Below are 20,445 nucleotides of genomic sequence, written 5' to 3' on the forward strand. Positions count from 1 at the left end.
GCCAATTTAGGATGCTTTACCTGTTGGGTTTTCCTGCATTGGCCCTCAGGCCAGTAATTGGATTATAATGGATGCCTAGGACGACCTTTTGAAAGAGGACTAACAAGTTGATGTGGACCTCTATGACAGGGATTTCTGAAGTGCTTCATAGATACCTGGCCAGATATTAGTTAGGTAGGCAAGCTGAAGGGGGGTCCTCCAAGCTGCTGGGTGGAATCTGCAACTTTTATTGGTCCAGGCTTAAAGGGATACTGTCATGGGAAAACATGTTTAATTTCAAAACTGATTTTTTTATATTCAATTTTGAAATTTGACATGGGGCTAGATATATGGTCAGTTTCTCAGCTGCCCCCAGTCATGTGACTTGTGCTCTGAAAAAACTCCAGTCACTCTTTACTGCTATACTGCAAGTTGGAGTGATATCACCCCCCCCCAGCAGCCTAACAACAGAACAATGGGAAGGTAACCAGATAACAGATCCCTAATACAAGATAACAGCTGCCTGGTAGATCTAAGAACAACACTCAATAGTAAAAGCCAAGTCCCACTGAGACACATTCAGTTACATTAAGTAGAGATAACAGCCTGCCAGAAAGTGGTTCCATCTTAAAGTGCATGGCACAAGTCACATGACTGTGGGCAGCTGGGAAACTGACAATATGTCTAGCCCATTGTCAGATTTCAAAATTGAATATAAAAAAATCTGTTTGCTCAATTGGATTTCAGTGCACTGGTCTGCTGGAACAGCACTATTAACTGATGCATTTTGAAAAAAACATGTTTTCCCATGACAGGATCCCTTTAAATGAAAACTAAAGTTTAACTAAAGAAGTAGCTAGAAATGTTGTAGATTATGTTTTGTGCTTCTGTACCAGCCCAAGGCAACCACAGCCCTTTAGCAGTAAAGATCTGTGTCTCCAAAGATGCCCCAGTAGCTCCCCATCTTCTTTTCTGCTGATTCACTGCACATGCTCTGTGCTGCTGTCACTTACTGAGCTTAGGGACCCACTCACAATATACAGTACACATAGAATAGAAATGTCACAATATAAGGCTGATTAGTAATTAATACAGATAATTACTACATGGCAGCACAGAAACCAGTGCAATTAGCATCAGAATTTAATAATCAGCAAACCTGTAGCATCAGCTTATATTACAGGGGAAGCTCATTTTCTGCTGGATAATTAGTGACGAGTCCTAAGCTTAGCTTCTCAACAGCCAATCAGAGCCCACTGAGCATGTGAGTGTCACAGACACTTTCCAAGATGGTGACCCCCTGTGACAAGTTTGAAGTCCTGGATCATTGCTGCTATTGACAAGCTGAAACTTTAGGCCGGTGCAATAAGTCCTTCCTACCCTGCTGTGATTCTAATCACTACCTAGGGCCAGCACTCCTCTTCTTCATAAAAAAATGCAATATCAAAGGGTAGTTTTGCAGCAAATCCGCCATCTTCTACATGGTTCCCAGACATCTTCTTCACCTATTAAAGCTGAAGAACATGATGTAGCGTTCAGAAGAAAGTACCCCAGGCCTGTGTGTTTTCTGAAGAAAAGGAGTGCCTGCCCAGGGTAGCAGATTAGTATTTATAGCTTTAATAATTGTTTTAATTGTTTCCTGGTCCTGTTTATTTCAATTTTCTAGATAAGGGACATTAATGTGTAACCTGTCTTCTTTAGAACTTCCCAACTGCTCACTGACGTGCTGCTGCAACAGGTGTCCAGCATTTCACGCTACAAGATAAGAGCGATCATTTATAGCCAGTAATAAGGACCTGCCCTTTTGTAAATATACATAAAGAGATATGTCTGTGATACTGGACACGGATTCCTGGCACTGTGTAGATTAAATATGTAATTCATATATGGGGTGTATTCTGTCATCTACTTCTGTTGTGGCCCAAATCACTCGAAAACAGTGGGCTTTGTTTCACTGAATTCGCCAAGGACTTACACCAAGAGGCAGATTTATTAAGGGTCACACAAATTCGAATTTTCAAATGTTATTTATTGTCAATATTCACACATTCTAAATTTAATCCCCTGGTCGAATGTGAGATTTATCACACTTTGACCATGGAAACAGTCCTAATTCTAATATATTTGCCACCTAAAACCTGGCCAGTTCATGTACAAGTCATTGGGCCATTTTGAGATGTTAATAGCCTTCCTGACATTCCAGTTTATTTTCTGGAGTGAAACCTCCAATCATATGATTCGAATATGAATCGAATACGATTTGAATTTTCGAGTCGCAGCTATTCGATCGAATATTACACATTCTCATTTTTTTCTTAAAGGGCATGTAAAGGCAAAAAAATAAAATCCCATTTTTACTTTCTTTAATGAAAAAGAAACCTATCTCCAATATACTTTAATTAAAAAATGTGTACCGTTTTTATAAGAAACCTGACTGTATGCAGTGAAATTCTCCCTTCATTTACTGCTGTGCATAGGAATTGTCAGACGGTCCCTAACTGCTCTGCAGGGAAACAATCATACTTATGAACAGCCATGCAGAACTCAAGCAGCTTTGTTTGTTTCCCTGTAGAGCAGTCGGCGACTGTGTAGAGATTTGTATTGGATTTTATTTTTGCCTTTACATCCCCTTTACTGTTTCCAACTCCAGCTGCAGGGACAAAGATCATGGAGCCAGATTTAAACAGATAAACAGGGATTCTATTTGGAGGATTATTTTGCTGCAGCCACTGGTTCTGCAGAATTGGAGAAAGTTTATTTTAAACAATACAAAAACTATAAAATCCCCATTAGATTACATGACACCACAGGTGCAGTCTGTATATTCTGATTATTAATCAGTCTTGCTGTATCGGCTTCTGGCAGAGATTATTTGACTTGTGCTGTTTTGATAATTTATGATGATCCCTAAGGAGCCCAGACCACACTGAGCATGTGCACAGACTTGGTCTTGCAAAGATGTATAACAAAGTTACAAGATGGTGACCCCCTGTGGCCAACTTTGAAAGCATAAATCATTTGTTTGATTGGACTTTTGGTGCAGTAAGTTTATGTTTAGTATACAAAATACAGCATTTCTAGCCTTATTCTATTTTAGACTTGATTTCCCCTTTAAACAACCTTCTAGTTGAATTGTGAGTATATTTTCGAATTTATTAGTGAAAAAAACAATTCACATGAATTCGAAATTCGACCTTTGATAAATGGGCCTCCAAGTGTTATTCTAAATGGCCTTCAGCCGATGTAAACTCCCAACCCACCATCAATTGCTCCAGGTTCCTCTGGGGAAGGCAAGTCCACTGGGAACATGTGTGTGTGTGGGGACAAAGTAGTAGTAGTGAGTGAGCAGTACGAAGGCATATTACAGCGGCATTTAAGGGGAAGGTGAGTTTGCTCTCCTAGATATTACCAGTAGCACAACTTGAAGGACAATTAGGTGGTGATTTAGGGTTAGTGCTAAAAATTCTAGACGAGGGATAGGACATTATTTCCATTGACCTTGTTGTTTTGCTAGTTGGCTTGACTTAATATTGGATGGCAAAGGAGAAATCCAACCCAAGTCTAAAAACCACTGGTTTAGAGAAATCAAACTTCTATTAGCCGTTGGGCTTCCCACATACTCACTCCCCAGTAGCATGGAACCAATGAGCCAGTCCAACCAGTGTAAAGGCAATGCTCACCCTTTTAATTCACTTTAGTACCTTATAGATGGATCTGATCTAAACAACCTTTCTGTCCATTAAATTTTAGGGACAAGCAAGTGACCTTCTAGTGTGGGGCGGCAAGGGGTGCACAATAGTATCTGTTAGTATTGGAAGCCGTCGGTCTGGCAGCTGTTTGCTTGTCTTTTTCTTTTCAAATTCTTTTTATTGAGTTTGCAATAAAATATGAATAATTTACATAGCTTTTTGATAATCACAAGCATATGGTTATACAGAAATATGTATATGAAATTCAAAAAGAATTAGTACAATATCAACCATACACATTAAAACAAAAAAAGTTAAAACAAATACAAATATAAATATATAAATATAAATAGACCTGTACTTTCCATATAGCTCAAGCTTTACAAAATAAAATTAATGACTCAGTCGAGAGCTGTTTGCTTGTCTTTATTGGCAGCTAGAATCCCATTCTGTAGACTGACATTTGTGTGTTTGGGCCAGTTCTGCCCTCCTGACAGCTCTATGTCTTTTATGTTTCTCTGATTGTGATCCCTATGTTATTGCTCTCCTTAAACTACTCCATCGCTGCATCTGCTGTTATTGGCAGCACATTCGCTGTTCATCCTCCTGTCATTTGTTTATGTATAATATAGAAAAAATACAGTTGCATCATGCCAGGCACAGTCTGCTTCAAACAAAAGTGCATAGTCAGTAAACAGTACGAGAGGGAACCCAATTCCCAAGTGCAATGCTAGTGTTCCGCTTTCCTGCGAAGCCCAAACCACCACTGTTTGTGCCGATTGCAAGTGCCACTTCTACTAGGTTTGGCAACGGGAGGCAGCGAGAGGCATAGCAAATATATATCAACCTCTGGTATTGCTAAGGGTTCAGTTTGCACCTTGTTGAGCCATTGAGGGGGATAATATATCCACTTGTTGGATGCCCGGATTGGGCATTAATATTTACCCAAAAATGTTTGGTTCCAACTGTCCTGAAGAAGCTCAGCCTATAACTAATATTAGACATATCTGTAGTCCTCTAACCCACATTCGTGATGGTAGAAGGCAGTGCTGTGGCATGAAGAAAAATGAACCATCGCCTACTACAGATGATGTTCAATGGCAGCAATAAAATTGCCAAGATTCTGTATGGAGAGCAAGGGACAAAGCTCCTTTGGTTGTTGGTTTGTGACAAGTGAAAATGTGATGCCTTCTGGATTTTACAACTTGGAAATTTGGGGGAAAACATGGCAATAATATTATTGAGGGTCCATAGTTCACCAGTTTTTGGGGTTATGGGAGACCACAACAGTGGAAAAGGAGCAGACTGGACATCGATGGGAAAGCAAAGAGTTGCCCAACTTATAAAAGGTAAATGTAAAGTTCACTCTGGAAAACCACGTTCAATTCAGTGTATTTTATTTAAACACTTTCGGACAGACATGTCCTTTATTAGCACCTGATGAAGGATATGTCTGTCCGAAAGTGTTTAAATAAAATACACTGAATTGAACGTGGTTCTCCAGAGTGAACTTTACATTTACCTTTGATATATTGTGGCTTGGACGGTGCCACTGACTCTGTTTGATTGAACCCTGATACATTTGGAGTGTGGGACCACCCGACAATCAAGAGAATTGCCCAATTTATAGGAAACTTTGTGCAATGTAAAGGCTCAAGATAATTTGCAGAAACAAATTAGAAATACCCGAAAACAAAAAAGTTTTCAAAGTTTGATAAATGTCTTATTTTACCGTCCATGGTGGTCTCCTCTACTATACTCCTCCATCCCCTGGCAGTGAACCCTTGTGCCTTACACTTGTCTAAACCTTAGGATGGTAAATAATTTCATGTAATGCACTGAACTGTGCTGGTTGCCAGGATTTATAGGGATTGTCTTTTCTCGCTCACTTAGCCGTTGGGGTGCCTCCTCAAAGGTGTCTTGCCTTCAGCATCAGTTGTACAATGCTGCTTTATAAGGACACAATGTTTTTCCATATACAATTGAGTCTTCCTTATTTAATATATGCTCTTAGTGAAAAGGCTCCTTATAGAATATAAATCTAGGTGGCCTATTTATAAAAGAGGGTGACACGTTTAATGCATAAAAAATGGAGTACAATTCAGCAGGAAATAGTTCATCTATTTATAAAGCAGCAGCGGTGAAGACAAAAGGTGCAAAGCTTCCTTTTGCCAATCTGGAATTCCATGGGAAGATACTCTATTGTTTTGCACCAGCCAATGGGGCACCAGCATCGTTTGCCAGCCAATGAGATCAGAGGAATCGATGTATAATAAAACTACAAGTATTAAAAGAGATTATAATAAGAAACACAGGTTTTTTAACTCAAATTTTCCAACAAATTATCCTGGGAATGTTTACAGTTTCACGCTTTGTAACAGTAGTGTTTGCGGCCACTCATCACAGAAATAATGTTTGGACAAATTGTTGGATGTGAATTGTTTCTATATACCTCTTGTAAATATGCCAAATTAACAACTTCATCTGAGATTCGGAAGGATTAAGAAGATGGTTTGGATTCAACCATATCAAATCTGAACTTCCGAGGGGAAAAATAGTGCAATAATGGTATTACCACCGGTCAATATTTCCGTGATCAGGAGCCTGTAGTAGTCAGGATTGTGCTGTGAACCTGGACTGGTTATAGGGTAAGGAAAGGAGGGGTTCAGAGGCCCCTAAAATTATAAAAATCATACAAAATTACAAAAGGTGAGTGTTCTGAGTTTTTTTTTTGATGTCTGAGTCTTCCTGTTCCAACCAGGCTAGTGGGCTACCCTCTATCACTGTAATTGCATTGGTTCCTTTAACAAACCCCTGCAACAGTAGGGTCCCCCTAATGCCAATTACCCCAATACATTACCCCAAAACTGTCGGTCTGTCCTAACTCAAAAAGAGCACTTAAGTGATTTCCAGCGAAAAACTGCCTGTACCTGCACTAACGGCTGCTGTCCATTATATCTTGGGGAAGGTAGAGACTTACAGTCCCGGTGCAAAGGTTTACAGGCCCAGTGCAAAGGTTTACAGGCCCAGTGCAAAGGCATACAAGCCCAGTGCAAAGGTTTACAGATTACAGACCCAGTACAAAGGTTTACATGCCCAGTGCAAAGTCATAGAAGCCCAGTGCAAAGGCTTACAGATTACAGGCCCAGTACAAAGGCTTACATGCCCGGTGCAAAGGCTTACAGGCCTGTGCAAAATGTTGTGCCAAGGAGTTATTATAAAAGCTGCGCTGAGCCCAACAAAAAGGGATGAGGAGGGGGCAGCAGTTGAGTTGTAGAAGAGGCTTCAGCTTCTGCCGCAGGAGATAATGAGAAATAGAGAGTGAGATGCATCTTTCTGTAGGAGGAGGTGAGGGATAAATGTTTCTCCTGGGGGAGGTGTGCGGGTGCCTGTTGGTGAGAAGGTGGGAGATTCTGTCGGTGGGAGGAAGTGAGAAGCTACAGTCTATACGTCTCCAAGCCCAGCTGTGCCCTCTCTATAAGATTTATATGTATGTTGTACCTTCCAGCCCCCTCCTGCAGGATCACCTTCTTATACACTATCCAGCCCTACACCCCTGCAATTGGTCACCTTTAACTCAGATTCCCTATTGTCAGTGTCTTCTCCTGAACAGCGTGGGCTGTGTATTCCTGACCCAGAATCAGCACTTTCCTTTCTCTCAGACCGTCCTGCACCTGTGCCCCCCCCAATCATCATAGAGTATGTGGGCTGCAATGTGCAAGGACAGAAATCCCTCGCACATTAGAGACGTGACTCACACATATAACTTTTCCCTTTGTTTTAATCACTTCATTGACTTTTGTCCTTCATTTGTTTCCCAGAGTTCCCTCTGGTTTCCATGCAACTGGAGGGTCTCCTTTAAAAAGTGTGTTTTTATATAATATTTGCTGCAACAGGTTGTATGAAGGTGGGAAGGAAAGTATATTCAGGTATATACAGGGGTAACTACAGAGGAAGCAGACCCTGCAGGGGGGCCCAGGAAGTATAGGGACCCAATGAGGCCCTAATTCATATACAATTCCAATAAATATTGGTAAAACAAGTCAACCTCTAGACCTTTTCGGGGCCTTAAAAATAATTTGCTGTGGGGCCCAGTAATATCTAGTTACACCACTGAGGTGAGGCCTAAATATTACTGCAGTATATCATATCACAGACCTGGGCTTAGCCTGGGTTGGGGGTAGACTGCCCCAATACTCACTTATCCAGGGATATCCAGCTACTGACCCTCTGGGACACCTTTGTTGGCCTGTTGGAATCATAAACAAGGGAGACACGTGGGAAGCTGGGCAGGAGATTCAAACAGCTGTCATATATCTTCTACCTGCCCGGTCCCAAATGCAGCTCCCCTATTTGTTTGTTGAGGTTTTTTCTGGGTAGTGCAGAGGGCAAAGCAGTTGGGGGTGTAAGCAAATACAGGGCCACTTGCTTACTGGGCCCCTATGCCCATTATGGAATCCTTATAATGGCCTATGCAGACCCCTTAAGAAAGAACCACATCAATGTGCCATCAGGGGGTCTCCATACATGGGAGAGAACTACTTCAGTGTAGGCAACAGTGGGTCTCTGTACATGGGAGAGAACCATCTCAATGTGAGGCCGCTATACAAGGATCATTAAGCTCCTTAGTCTGAAGGGGCCAGATCTTCTATTATCGGCCAGAGATGGGCAGCTTTAGTGAAGATCTACCTACTGTCAATCACAGTATCCCACAGATGATGAACTGATGCGGAGAAGTCATTCAATGATGATCAGTGTCTGCTTTCCCTAGGAATTTGAAATGCTCTACCCCCCCCCCAGCTGTGCCCCATTCGCCTAACTTTATGTTGTTTGTAATTTTTCCTAATAAGCCATTTCCTCATTAGAAAATGATTCATGTAATCTGTATAAAAAACTACGGTTCTGTATCGTCTCGGGAAGGCCAACAACATATCAATGAGTTGATAACAATGTGAACAAATATAATATCAGTGACCAAAGAGACCCACTGAGGTGTTGTTAATCCTTTCCTCTCCTCCATAGGATCAAACACACTAACATTGTGTCACTGGAGGACATCTATGAGAGCCGCAGTCACCTATACCTCATCATGCAGCTGTAAGTATTCACTGTATTCTTATAGGCTTTGCCTGCCCCCTACAGGTAACAACTTGAACTGCAGGAAAGAAATCCATGCCCAATATTAAATAATCTCAGAGTATTTTAGAATAATGACATTGTGCTTTTGGGGCTGCTAAATAGTTATCCCCTTGTGCCATTAACCTAAGTTTGATATACTTTATTTTCTTTAATGATTTATTATACCATGTGACACATTCAAATAGAACAAATGGCAGGAGGGGAGGGTATATAACAACTGGGTAATATGGGGGATTCAACATATTTCAAGGTTTTGCTATTGTTCTTTTATTCCATGTGACGTATTTATACAAAACAATGGGAGAGTGGGTGGGGCCAGCAGCAATCAGGTTGTATGTTTTGCATATGGACCTTTATATACTGTATCTGTCCTTTCTCTCCCTAGGGTGTCAGGGGGAGAACTGTTTGACAGGATCGTGGAGAAAGGTTTCTATACAGAAAAGGACGCCAGCCAGCTAATCAAGCAGATTTTAGATGCTGTCAAGTACCTGCATGATATGGGCATTGTGCACCGGGATTTAAAGGTGCAGCTTTAGAGTAAAATAAATGCATCTTCCCTTGGAATTAGTGGAAATATTAATGCATGCATGTATAACTGGCTCAGCCTGTAATGTATGGGAAATGCACTGATCTGAAGCACAAATATTGCCTCCCCACAGAATATACTGTATTTTCAAACAAATATCAGTAGCCTGGCACTAAAGGTGATTCACAATTTACCCACAGACAGTATAATATTTACTTGAATGGTCCTTGCCTGATTTATTTCCTGGAAGTCTCCTTAGCAGGGATCCCTAGGAATACTCACAATTTATACACAGAGATGCCACAGATCTATTCCAGCATATGTATTCCCCAGTACTAAATACAGTTCAGCAAAAAGATACTTTTGTACTATGCCAGGGGTAACCCAACCTTTTATACAAAATTGTTAAAATTGTTGGGGAGCAACACAAGCATGAAAAATTTCCTAGGGTACTAAATCAGGACTGTGATTGGCTATTAGGTAGCCACTATATGGACTGGCAGCCTACAGGAGGGTCTGGTTGGCAGTACACCTATTTTTTATGCAACCAAAACTTGCCTCCAAACCAAAAATTTAAAATATAAGCACCTGCTTGGAGGCCACTGGGAGCAACATCCAAGGGGTCGGAGAGCAACATGTTGCTCATGAGCCACTGGTTGTGGATCACTGTACTATTCCATCACAGGTATTCCCCTGTACCAAGCCCAATTCTGCATTCACAAGAGGTAAGGGGGTTGCTGAGAGTTCCTCAAGACTGGGGCCCTAGCCCAGGGCCGATCCTGGCCCCTTGCAGTTGCTGCTGCCCCCCGCATGCTCACCTTTTTGTGCCGGAGGGGGTCCACGAGGATGGCAGAGAGCGCCAGGATGCTAGAACAGAGAGCATAATTGCGCTCTCTGCGTTAGAAGAGCCAAATTTCTGGTTTGAAAAATGGAGATTCGGCTCCTAAAGTACCAGGAGGGGCATTTTTGCTGCTGCTGCGAGATTTTCAGGTCGCCCCATTGGCGAAGCGTCCCTGCCCCAGCCATCCTACAAATGCACCCTGTGGCCTTTAACATTTCTGAGCAGTTTTTGCAGCTGAAAGCCCTAAGCTGTTGCAGAACATCTTGTCTGTCATGCTGATCTGTAGGCTATTGGAATGACTCCATGCAGCTAATCCAATGGCAGCCCCTGCCTGCACCTCTTCCTGTAATCGGTGAAATCATTAAGACATTATGGCGTCAGCCTGGCCGGTGTAAGCTCTGTATTGATTGTATCCTCCCTACAGTCCCAGAGACACCGGCATTAATATTCATTTGTTCCATAATTAGGTCTCTGCTTTGATGCCATCAGCAGCCTGTGGGATTTGTTCTAAGATTGAGCTGAACATACAGAGAGTCTCATTGCAGTGCCTGGTTATATCCCCCCGGTGCTCTGTATCTGTATTTCTAGTAAAGTGCAGAGTGATCCCCCCACCTTCCCACTTATGGCTAGGGAAATTCTCGGCTAACCTGATTTTCATTAGCTGCTATTGTAATAGCAAGATCAAGAATAACTGGGGTTCATATTACAACCCACAACAAAGCTTTATATTATAATGATGATTTAGCAGTATTTCATTCTTACTTGTTTTCCCCAGGGTGTGCCAAGAACTTTCAGACTATTTTGTTTTATGCCCCCTTTGAGCTCCTCTTTTTGCCCCTTGAAAAATATTGTTATACAGTATAGCCCAAGAATATTTAGGTTAGGAAATAAGGGTTTATCCCAAACATACGGGACCGGATTTTAACGTGGTATGTCCCTAGTCCGGGGAGCCTGCACTCTCTTCAATGCTGCCCCTAAAAATCCTGCTATCCTGGTCCTAGGCCTTGACGGCCTTCCCATAAATACAGACCTACAAGAGCCTAATTGACCTTCTGTGGGCACATAGCAGAACAAATAAGCATTACCCTAAAATTCCACCATGAAGTCAGCCATTGCACCCCCCCCCCCACTCGTTTTGGAAACATTAACATTTTTAGTTAAAGTCCCCCTTGTACGTCTAACTAATAGAACGATTACATATATAGAAAAGTTTTTCTCCCTAAATCATACCCTAATTCAGCAGTCTCCAATATTTTTTGGCCCAGGGACTGGTGTAAAGGAAAGTTTTTGTGCAAGGACCGGGGGAGGGTTTCGAAGGGGTCGGGGGGCCCTCGGCAACTGCGCATCCAATTCGGGCGTGCCGTCGGCCAATTTGACATGCCGGCGTTAATTGGGGACTGGGCTCGGCGGCCCTAACTGTCCGCGGCCCAGTGGCTGGGGACCCCTGCCCTAATTAAATAAATTTGACAGACACTAATTTGTGGAAAATTTACGTGTTTCGCCGCAAGCAAATTAATTTGCTGGCAAAAAAAACACTGCACAAAAAAAAAAAATATTGGCGTGTGCATAAAAAATGGCACGTGTTAAAGTTATTCGGGTGCCCATTGACTGCATTTGGACCAAATAGTCGCAGGTATAAAAATTGCCGCTCACTTCAAAATTGACGGGCGTCGAAATTATTTTTACGCCTATTGACTTCAATGCGGTTCGCAAATTTTTTGCCATTTCGCGGTAAGTTTGCAAATTTTTCGGCGACTCGAAATTGCACAGATCTGCCTTCACTACTAATTGACCTTCAAGCTGAGTGTCAGAGGTATCTAGGAATGTAGTTTCCCCAGTCAGGTCCCTGCAGAGGCTGGTTAGTTTCCATTCAGTTGGAATGAATTAGGGGTGTTATCAGGACTGTATTTAGGACCGATGGCGCCCTTGGCATCGGACCTAAACGCGCCTGTACATTGTGTGCGAGATTTCACTTCCACGTGTTTCCACGGCCCCCCTACCCCTCACCCCCTCAGCTTTGTCACAGGATTTATTTTGGAACTCCATGGCGGAGGGAAGGTGGTTTAAAAAAAAACGTAAAAAATAGGCACCCTGAGGGCCACCCCCAAAACCGTGCCGCCATAGGATTAATATAAATATGGCCCTGGGTGTTATTGTCCTCTCACCCCTTTATTGTATGTTTTCGCCTCAGCCAGAGAACCTGCTCTACTACAGTATGGACGAAGATTCCAAAATTATGATCAGTGATTTCGGCCTGTCAAAAATTGAAGGGTCTGGAAGTGTGATGTCAACTGCCTGCGGGACTCCCGGCTATGTTGGTATGTTCCTATTAATGAAATAATATGAATGTAGAAATACTTGGGGCTTCCTTCCTAATAAAACGGCTGTCTATTATTAAAGGGGTGGTTCACCTTTAAATAAACTTTTAGTATGTTATATAATGGCCAATTCTAAGCAACTTTTCAATTGGTCTTCAATTATTTGACTTCTTCTTTCCAGCTTTCAAATGGGGGTCACTGACCCAATAAAAAAAAACAAATGTATTGTTATTGCTACTCATTACTGTTACTCATCTTTCTATTCAGGCCTCTCCTATTCATATTCCAGTCTCTTATTCAAATCAATGCATGGTTGCTAGGGTAATTTGGACCCTAGCAACCAGACTGTTGAAACTGCAAATTGGAGAGCTGCTGAATAAAAAGCTAAATTAAAAAACAGATAATAAAAACCAATTGCAAATGGTCTCAGAATATCTCTCTACATCATACTAAAAGTTAATTTAAAGGTGAACAAACCCTTTAAGGATCATGGTGCCCAAGGTATTTGCTCCACAGGGGTAATTCCGCCAGCAGAGAAATGTCGACCTCTTAATGGTTTAATGTTTGTTACCAGCAGCAATAGAAGGATTGTGACCCAAAGACATAAAAAGAGTTCATGCAAAGTGGTATATTTATCAAAGGTTGAAGTTAGAGGTCACCACAGTCCTCCAGAGTTAAATTCCGCCACTCTCCATTCATTTCTATGGGATTTTAAAAGAGTATTTATCAATGGGTGAAAGTTAAAGTTCATGATAAATACGCCTTTCAAAATCCCATAGAAATGAATGGAGAGTGGTGCAATTTCATTCTAGAGGACTATGGCGACCAATAACTTCACTCTTTGATAAATATACACCAAAATTTTTCCTTAAAGGAGAAACAAACCCTTAATAAAAAAACCCTACCCTATATAGTCCCCCCTCCCTCCTCCCCCCCAGCCTAGCTGCCCCCCTGGGCAAATGCCCCTAACTCTTTACTTACCCCTCTGTGCAGATTCTGTCCAGCGGAAATCACAGGCGCCATATTCAGCCGCTTCCGTAATATTCGGAATGAGACCGGCGAAACGACACATGCGCAGTTGGATTAATTTTCTGTTTCACCACAACTGCACATTGCGCCGAAACTCATGAAAATTGCCACTTTGCCGGTCTCATTCCGAATAACGAAGCGGCTGAAGATAGCGCCTGTGAACTCCGCTGGACAGAATCTGCACGTAGGGGTAAGTAAAGAGTTAGGGGCAGATAGGCTGGGGGGGAGGAGGGAGGTCTATATAGGGTAGGGTTTTTTTTTATTAAGGGTTTGTTTCTCCTTTAGGTCTAGTAACCCACAGCCACCAATAAGAAGCTTGCTTTTAAACAGATGACGAGTAAATGCTGATATCTGCGTCCCACAGCAAACTCCTTTTAGGGACCCCCCCCCTAAACCTGTAGGAATAAGATATTTTTAATTGTCATGTATTGAAACTACCCCACTGGGCCCCTCATCTCAGGTACTGATTCTGCATTACGCTCCTGTTGGTTTCTATATAAAGTACAAAATGTCAGCCTGGGGGGAATTGGAGAATAATGGTTTTACTCAGGGCATTGGGTATTGTGTAAGGCTCAGATTTCGAATGTTTACACCATTGTAACACACGCACATGCTCAACCATGATATGTGATGGCCCATACACAGGCCATTTGGGTTATAATAGGCCAACCTTTTTAAGGAGAACTAAACCCTAAAAATGAAACTGGCTAAAAATGATATATTTTATATACTGAACTTATTGCACGAGGCTAAAGTTTCAGCTTGTCAATAGCAGCAATGATCCAGGACTTCAAACTTGTCACAGGGGGTCACCATCTTGGAAAGTGTCTGTGACACTCACATGCTCAGTGGGCTCTGATTGGCTGTTGAGAAGCTAAGCTTAGGGCTCGTCACTAATTATCCAGCAGAAAATGAGCTTCCCCTGTAATATAAGCTGATGCTACAGGTTTGCTGATTATTAAATTCTGATGCTAATTGCACTGGTTTCTGAGCTGCCATGTAGTAATTATCTGTATTAATTACTAATCAGCCTAATATTGTGACATTTCTATTCTATGTGTACTGTATATTGTGAGTGGGTCCCTAAGCTCAGTAAGTGACAGCAGCACAGAGCATGTGCAGTGAATCAGCAGAAAAGAAGATGGGGAGCTACTGGGGCATCTTTGGAGACACAAATCTTTACTGCTAAAGGGCTGTGGTTGCCTTGGGCTGGTACAGAAGCACAAAATATAATGTCAAACATTTCTTGCTACTTCTTCAGTTAGGCTTTCGTTCTCCTTTAAGCAAGTCCCCAAAACTGCAGAGGCCAAAGAGAATTAAGTAGAAGTGTAGGAAAGGTAAGAAAGTACAGCACTCTCTTAGGCAAGAAAAAGATTGAGGACTGATAAAGGTTTGGGATTACGGTATCTTTAGTTTGGGCTTGGGCAGTATTCTGACCAATTGTTCTGAGCAGCCAGAGGGCATAACATAATGAACTATATATGTTTATAGTTATTAATAGTCATTTTAGCCTTTACAAGAAAAGTTGATGCAGTGCAATTTGCAATTTGTTGCCTCTTTCTCACAGCTCCGGAGGTGTTGGCTCAGAAACCTTACAGTAAAGCAGTGGATTGCTGGTCGATTGGTGTCATAGCTTATATACTGTAAGTACTGTCCCACTACAATATGAGTAAGGGCATTGACACTTACTGGCCAGAGGAATTGGGACTGTGGGTGAACAATATTCATAACATGTAGGGCAGATATGAGATCATACAGGTACTTTGTTGCTACAGCAGGAGTAGGAAACTGTATTAAACCTCCATATTCAGTGATAGTTCTACCTCTCAGTGACTACATGAGCCCAGACCAATACACACCAGATCTAAACAGTGAAAGTCAACTACAGTTGGCCATACATGGGCAGATTTTAGCTACTGATTCAGCTCCTTGAGTCCACAGCTAATCTGCCTGTGTATGGGGCACTCCGACTGGACTACCCGAACTATGTCTGGCCAAAAACCGTCCAGATACTGATTGGACAGATTCAAATATTTTGTTGGGGTGATAACTGCATCAGCTTGTTGATGGGATCCTCACTCTGACGGCTATATCCCCTGTCATTGTGATCCGATTGTTTGGCCCAATATCGGGGAAAGATCCACTTGTTTGGCAAGGTCTTTCAGTGTATGGCTGACTAAACAATATATATCAAATGATAGGGGAATCTGTAAGTAATATAATAGTGAGTCAACGGGACTTGCCCCAGTTCCCAGGGCATCAACAATTAAACATATATACAAAGTATAAGTCAATGATTCAATACTCAATTAATAAGAAACTGAATAAATATTTTGGATTTTTAATTGAACATTTAGGGGCAGATTTATCAAGGATCGAATTTCGAAGATAAAAATACTTCGAAATTCGACCATCGAATTAAAATACTTCGAATATCGAATTTGGGTATCCTGCGGTCGAAGTAAAAACGTTCGAGCGATTCAAAGTATTTCAGCGACCGATCGAACGATTTTTCTTCGACTGAAAAAAACGTAGAAAACTGCTCTAGAAGGTCCCCATAGGCTAACATTTCGAAGTTTTTTTTAAAGAGACAGTACTTGATTATCGAATGGTCGAATATTCAAACTATTATACTTCGAATCGAAGTCGTAGTATCCTATTTGATGGTCGAAGTATCCAAAAAATTACTTTGAATTTTTTTACTTCGAAAATTCCCTCGAATTCACTTCAAGCCTTGATAAATCTGCCCCTAAATTATGGGACTTATACTTTGTATATACGTTTAACTGCTTTACACTGGCTCAACTGGTAATCAGTGGCGGAACTACCAGGGGAGCAGGGGGTGCAATTGGGCCAGGGACCGTACCCCCTCAGGGCCCCCGGCAGCTCGCGCACTGTTGATCACCGGCCGATTTAGTTTAAAATAATCAGGTACGGAAGGGGGCGAGGGCCCGGCGCCACGTCCCGCACCAGAACCCGCCCCCCTCCAGTTACGTTACTGCTGGTAAAAAACCTGGATTATAGATAATGCCGATGAGGTTCTGATAAAGGCTTATAATTGAAATAAGGATGTGTGGATAGGAGAGTCTCTGGTGCACTGGCGTGTTGGAACTGCAACTGTCCAGGTTCTCTTTTTAGGAAAATATACATTAATATCCACAGTTGATATAAAATAATTGACAGTATTTCACATGTTGGGCATAACCAGTCTTTGCAGAGTTGTACTTTTTTAGAAATGGGCAGTAGCAAAACAATAACAACTGGAACATTATTTGAGTGGATAATAAACCAGATATGAAAAAAGGGTTCATTCTTGCAGTGGGTAGTAGCCAGTCTTTGAGACATGGGAAGGACATGGGAACTACATGGGAAGGGGGAATAGTCAGACTCTGATAAGTGTTTCGGGGGGTATCAGAGGTGGGCACTCTGTGTATTAGTCAGGGCTGTACTGGTAAGGGGCAGGGAGAGGAACGTAGGTGTAAGGACAGGACTCGGCTGAACCTCCTGATGCTGATGTTCCACTCACAAGTGCTCGTTATTGAGCAGTAAGGTACATGCTTTTGTGCCCCTTTGTTCTCCAGCACTTGCACCCAGGGTAATGTAAATGACCCCCTATGTATGTTGTAGAACTGAAGCCTATGTCACTGCACTACATCACACTTCTAAGGAGACTGACAAATCTAATCCCCTTCACCCAGATTGTGTGGTTACCCGCCATTCTATGATGAAAATGATGCCAAACTCTTCGAGCAGATTCTGAAAGCCGAGTATGAGTTCGACTCGCCGTACTGGGACGACATCTCTGATTCGGGTAACTCAGGATTGGCTCGTTCAGTCATCATTTCATTTTTTATTTCTTATATGTATCTATGTTATAGTTTGGTGCATTATACATGAAAATCATGAATATATAATTAAAGGGCATGTAAAGGCAAAAAAATAAAATCCCATTTTACTTTCTTTAATGAAAAAGAAACTCTCCAATATACTTTAGTTAAAACATGTGTACCGTTTTTATAAGAAACCTGACTGTATGCAGTGAAATTCTCCCTTCATTTACTGCTGTGGATAGGAATTGTCAGATGGTCCCTAACTGCTAAGCAGGGAAACAATCATACTTATGAACAGCAGGGGGAGCCCCTGTCTTACTTCCCAGCCATGCAGAACTCAAGCAGCTTTGTTTATGACGATCCCTAAGCAGCCCAGACCACACTGAGCATGTGCACAGTCTTAGTCTTGCAAAGATGTTTAACAAAGTTACAAGATGGTGACCCCCTGTAGCCAACTTTGAAAGCATAAATTATTTGTTTGATTAGGCTTGTGGTGCAGTAAGTTCATGTTTATATTTAGTATACAAAATACAGCATTTCTAGCCTTATTCTATTTTAGACTTTACATGCCCTTTAAGGGGAAATTGAAAATTGAATAGAAGCTTCGTCATACTGAAATAAGAAACTTACTAAATACAATCAATTTAATATTCTGCATAATTTTCTTCACTATCCCTCTCTCATTATCTGTTTCACTTCATTCTGTCTTCATGCAGGAGTTGGGTGTCAGATAGTCATTGACAGTTAGATCCAATATATCTTATGGGGGGGCTCCTTTTGCCTAGAAGATGTATCAGAGCTCACTCTATTAAACTCACCAGACATCGTGTCTCTCTACATGCAGAATTTGTGCAGAAGGCAGTTATTTTGTTAGATTTTGTTTGTACTGGAATCAGTTATTTGAGTGAGCTCTAAAAAAATGGTTTGAACCAGTGCAGTACCCATAACAAGACTGACACTTACTTCCCAATATTATTGTTTTGTTCAATGCAAGAATAACATGGTTGTTTCTATTTATTATTCCCAGCAAAAGATTTCATCCAGCATCTTATGGAAAAGGATCCAAACAAACGCAACACGTGTGACCAAGCCCTGCAGCATCCCTGGTAAGTTCCCCAGCCTGCGACTGACACTTGCCTAAAGATATAACTGGAAGACGCAATTCGTATATTATAAGAAATATCACTGTGTTTTTAATATCTAGTAAATAAAACAGATACAGAGATTTTGTTCGTCCATGGGAACAGAACATATTTCCCTTATGGGAGTCCCTGACTTTGCATATAAATATACCCCATAGAGGAAGCATAAATATTTATTAACATTTCTAAATACAGGTATGGGATCCACTATCCGGAAACCCGTTATCCAGAAAGCTCCGAATTATGGACAAGCTGTCTCTCATAGACTCCATTTTATCCAAATAATCAAATTTTTTAAAAATGATTTCCTTTTTCTCTGTGTAATAATAAAACAGTAGCTTGTACTTGATCCCAACTAAGATATAATTAAAGGGATCCTGTCATCGGAAAACATGTTTTTTTCAAAACGCATCAGTTAATAGTGCTACTCCAGCAGAATTCTGCACTGAAATCCATTTCTCAAAAGAGCAAACAGATTTTTTTATATTCAATTTTGAAATCTGACATGGGGCTAGACATTTTGTCAATTTCCCAGCTGCCCCCAGTCATGTGACTTGTGCCTGCACTTTAGGAGAGAAATGCTTTCTGGCAGGCTTCTCAATGCAACTGAATGTGTCTCAGTGGGACATGTGTTTTTACTATTGAGTGCTGTTCTTAGATCTACCAGGCAGCTGTTATCTTGTGTTAGGGAGCTGCTATCTGGTTACCTTCCCATTGTTCTTTTGTTTGGCTGCTGGGGGGAAAAGGGAGGGGGGTGATATCACTCCAACTTGCAGTACAGCAGTAAAGAGTGATTGAAGTTTATCAGAGCACAAGTCACATGACTTGGGGCAGCTGGGAAATTGACAATATATCTAGCCCCATGTCAGATTTCAAAATTGAATATAAAAAAATCTGTTTGCTCTTTTGAGAAATGGATTTCAGTGCAGAATTCTGCTGGAGCAGCACTATTATCTGATTCATTTTGAAAAAAATGTTTTTTCCCATGACAGTATCTCTTTAATCCTTATTGGAGGCAAAATCAGCCTATTGGGTTTCTTTAATGTTTAAATGATTTTCTAGTGGACTTAATGTACGAAGATCCAAATGACAGAAAACCCCTATTATCTGGAAAACCTAATGTCCCGAGCATTCTGGATAACAGATCCCATACCTGTATGTACCCATTGTAATATTATTGCACTGCTGCCATGCTTAGGGACCAATCAGTGCTTAGGAATGACAACTGCTTTCTTAACTACAATGTAGGACAAGAACCCCACCAAAAAATTTCATTCTTTAAAAACTGTTGCACAGTTGTAGTAGGGTACCTGTAAGAGAGAAGTACTAAATGGGGCAGGCCGAGTAGTCGATACCAAATGGTAACGGGGTTGTTCGCCTTTAAATTTACTTTTAGTATGATATAGAGAGTGATATTCTGAGACAATTTGCAATTGGTTTTCATTTTTAAATATTTGTGGTTTTTGAGTTATTTAGCTTTTTATTTAGCAGCTCTTCAGTTTGCAATTTCAGCAATCTGGTTGCTAGGGTTCAAAGTACCCTAACAACCATGCATTGATAATACACTGGAATATGAATAGGAGAGGCCCGAATAGAAAGATGAGTAATAAAAAGTAGCATTAACTATAAATTTGTAGCCTTACAGAGCATTTGTTTTTTAGATGAGGGTCAATGACCCCCATTTGGAAGCTGGCAAGAAAAAGACAAATTATTAAAAAAAGATTAAAAAAAAAATAGACCAATAGTTGCTTAGAATTGGCTTTTCTATAAAATACTTAAAAGTTAACTTAAAGGTGAACCACCCCTTAAAAGTCCAGTAGACCCGATGGGCAATGAGCCCCCCAGTCCGACCCTGAATCAAGGTTACAGAATTTCATTTTTTTTTCTTTTAAAGCAAGTTTATTTACCAAAAGGCAACAGGCCCTAGGAATGAATAGTTCCCAATAGAACCA

General features: G+C 41.3%; 1 protein-coding gene across 4 annotated transcripts in view; it reads left to right on the forward strand.

Moving 5' to 3' along the window:
• Positions 1-20,445, forward strand: part of camk1.L (calcium/calmodulin-dependent protein kinase I L homeolog) — a 114,433-nt gene that overhangs the window by 81,421 nt on the left and 12,567 nt on the right. For all 4 annotated transcript variants that reach the window (XM_018256543.2, XM_018256541.2, NM_001088849.1 and 1 more), the window contains 6 exon segments: positions 8,691-8,765; positions 9,193-9,331; positions 12,366-12,492; positions 15,089-15,164; positions 17,220-17,332; positions 18,379-18,457. In XM_018256543.2, coding sequence (XP_018112032.1) covers positions 8,691-8,765; positions 9,193-9,331; positions 12,366-12,492; positions 15,089-15,164; positions 17,220-17,332; positions 18,379-18,457 — 609 coding nt within the window.

Source organism: Xenopus laevis, chromosome 4L (genome assembly GCF_017654675.1).
Source record: "Xenopus laevis strain J_2021 chromosome 4L, Xenopus_laevis_v10.1, whole genome shotgun sequence".
NCBI lineage: Eukaryota > Metazoa > Chordata > Amphibia > Anura > Pipidae > Xenopus > Xenopus laevis.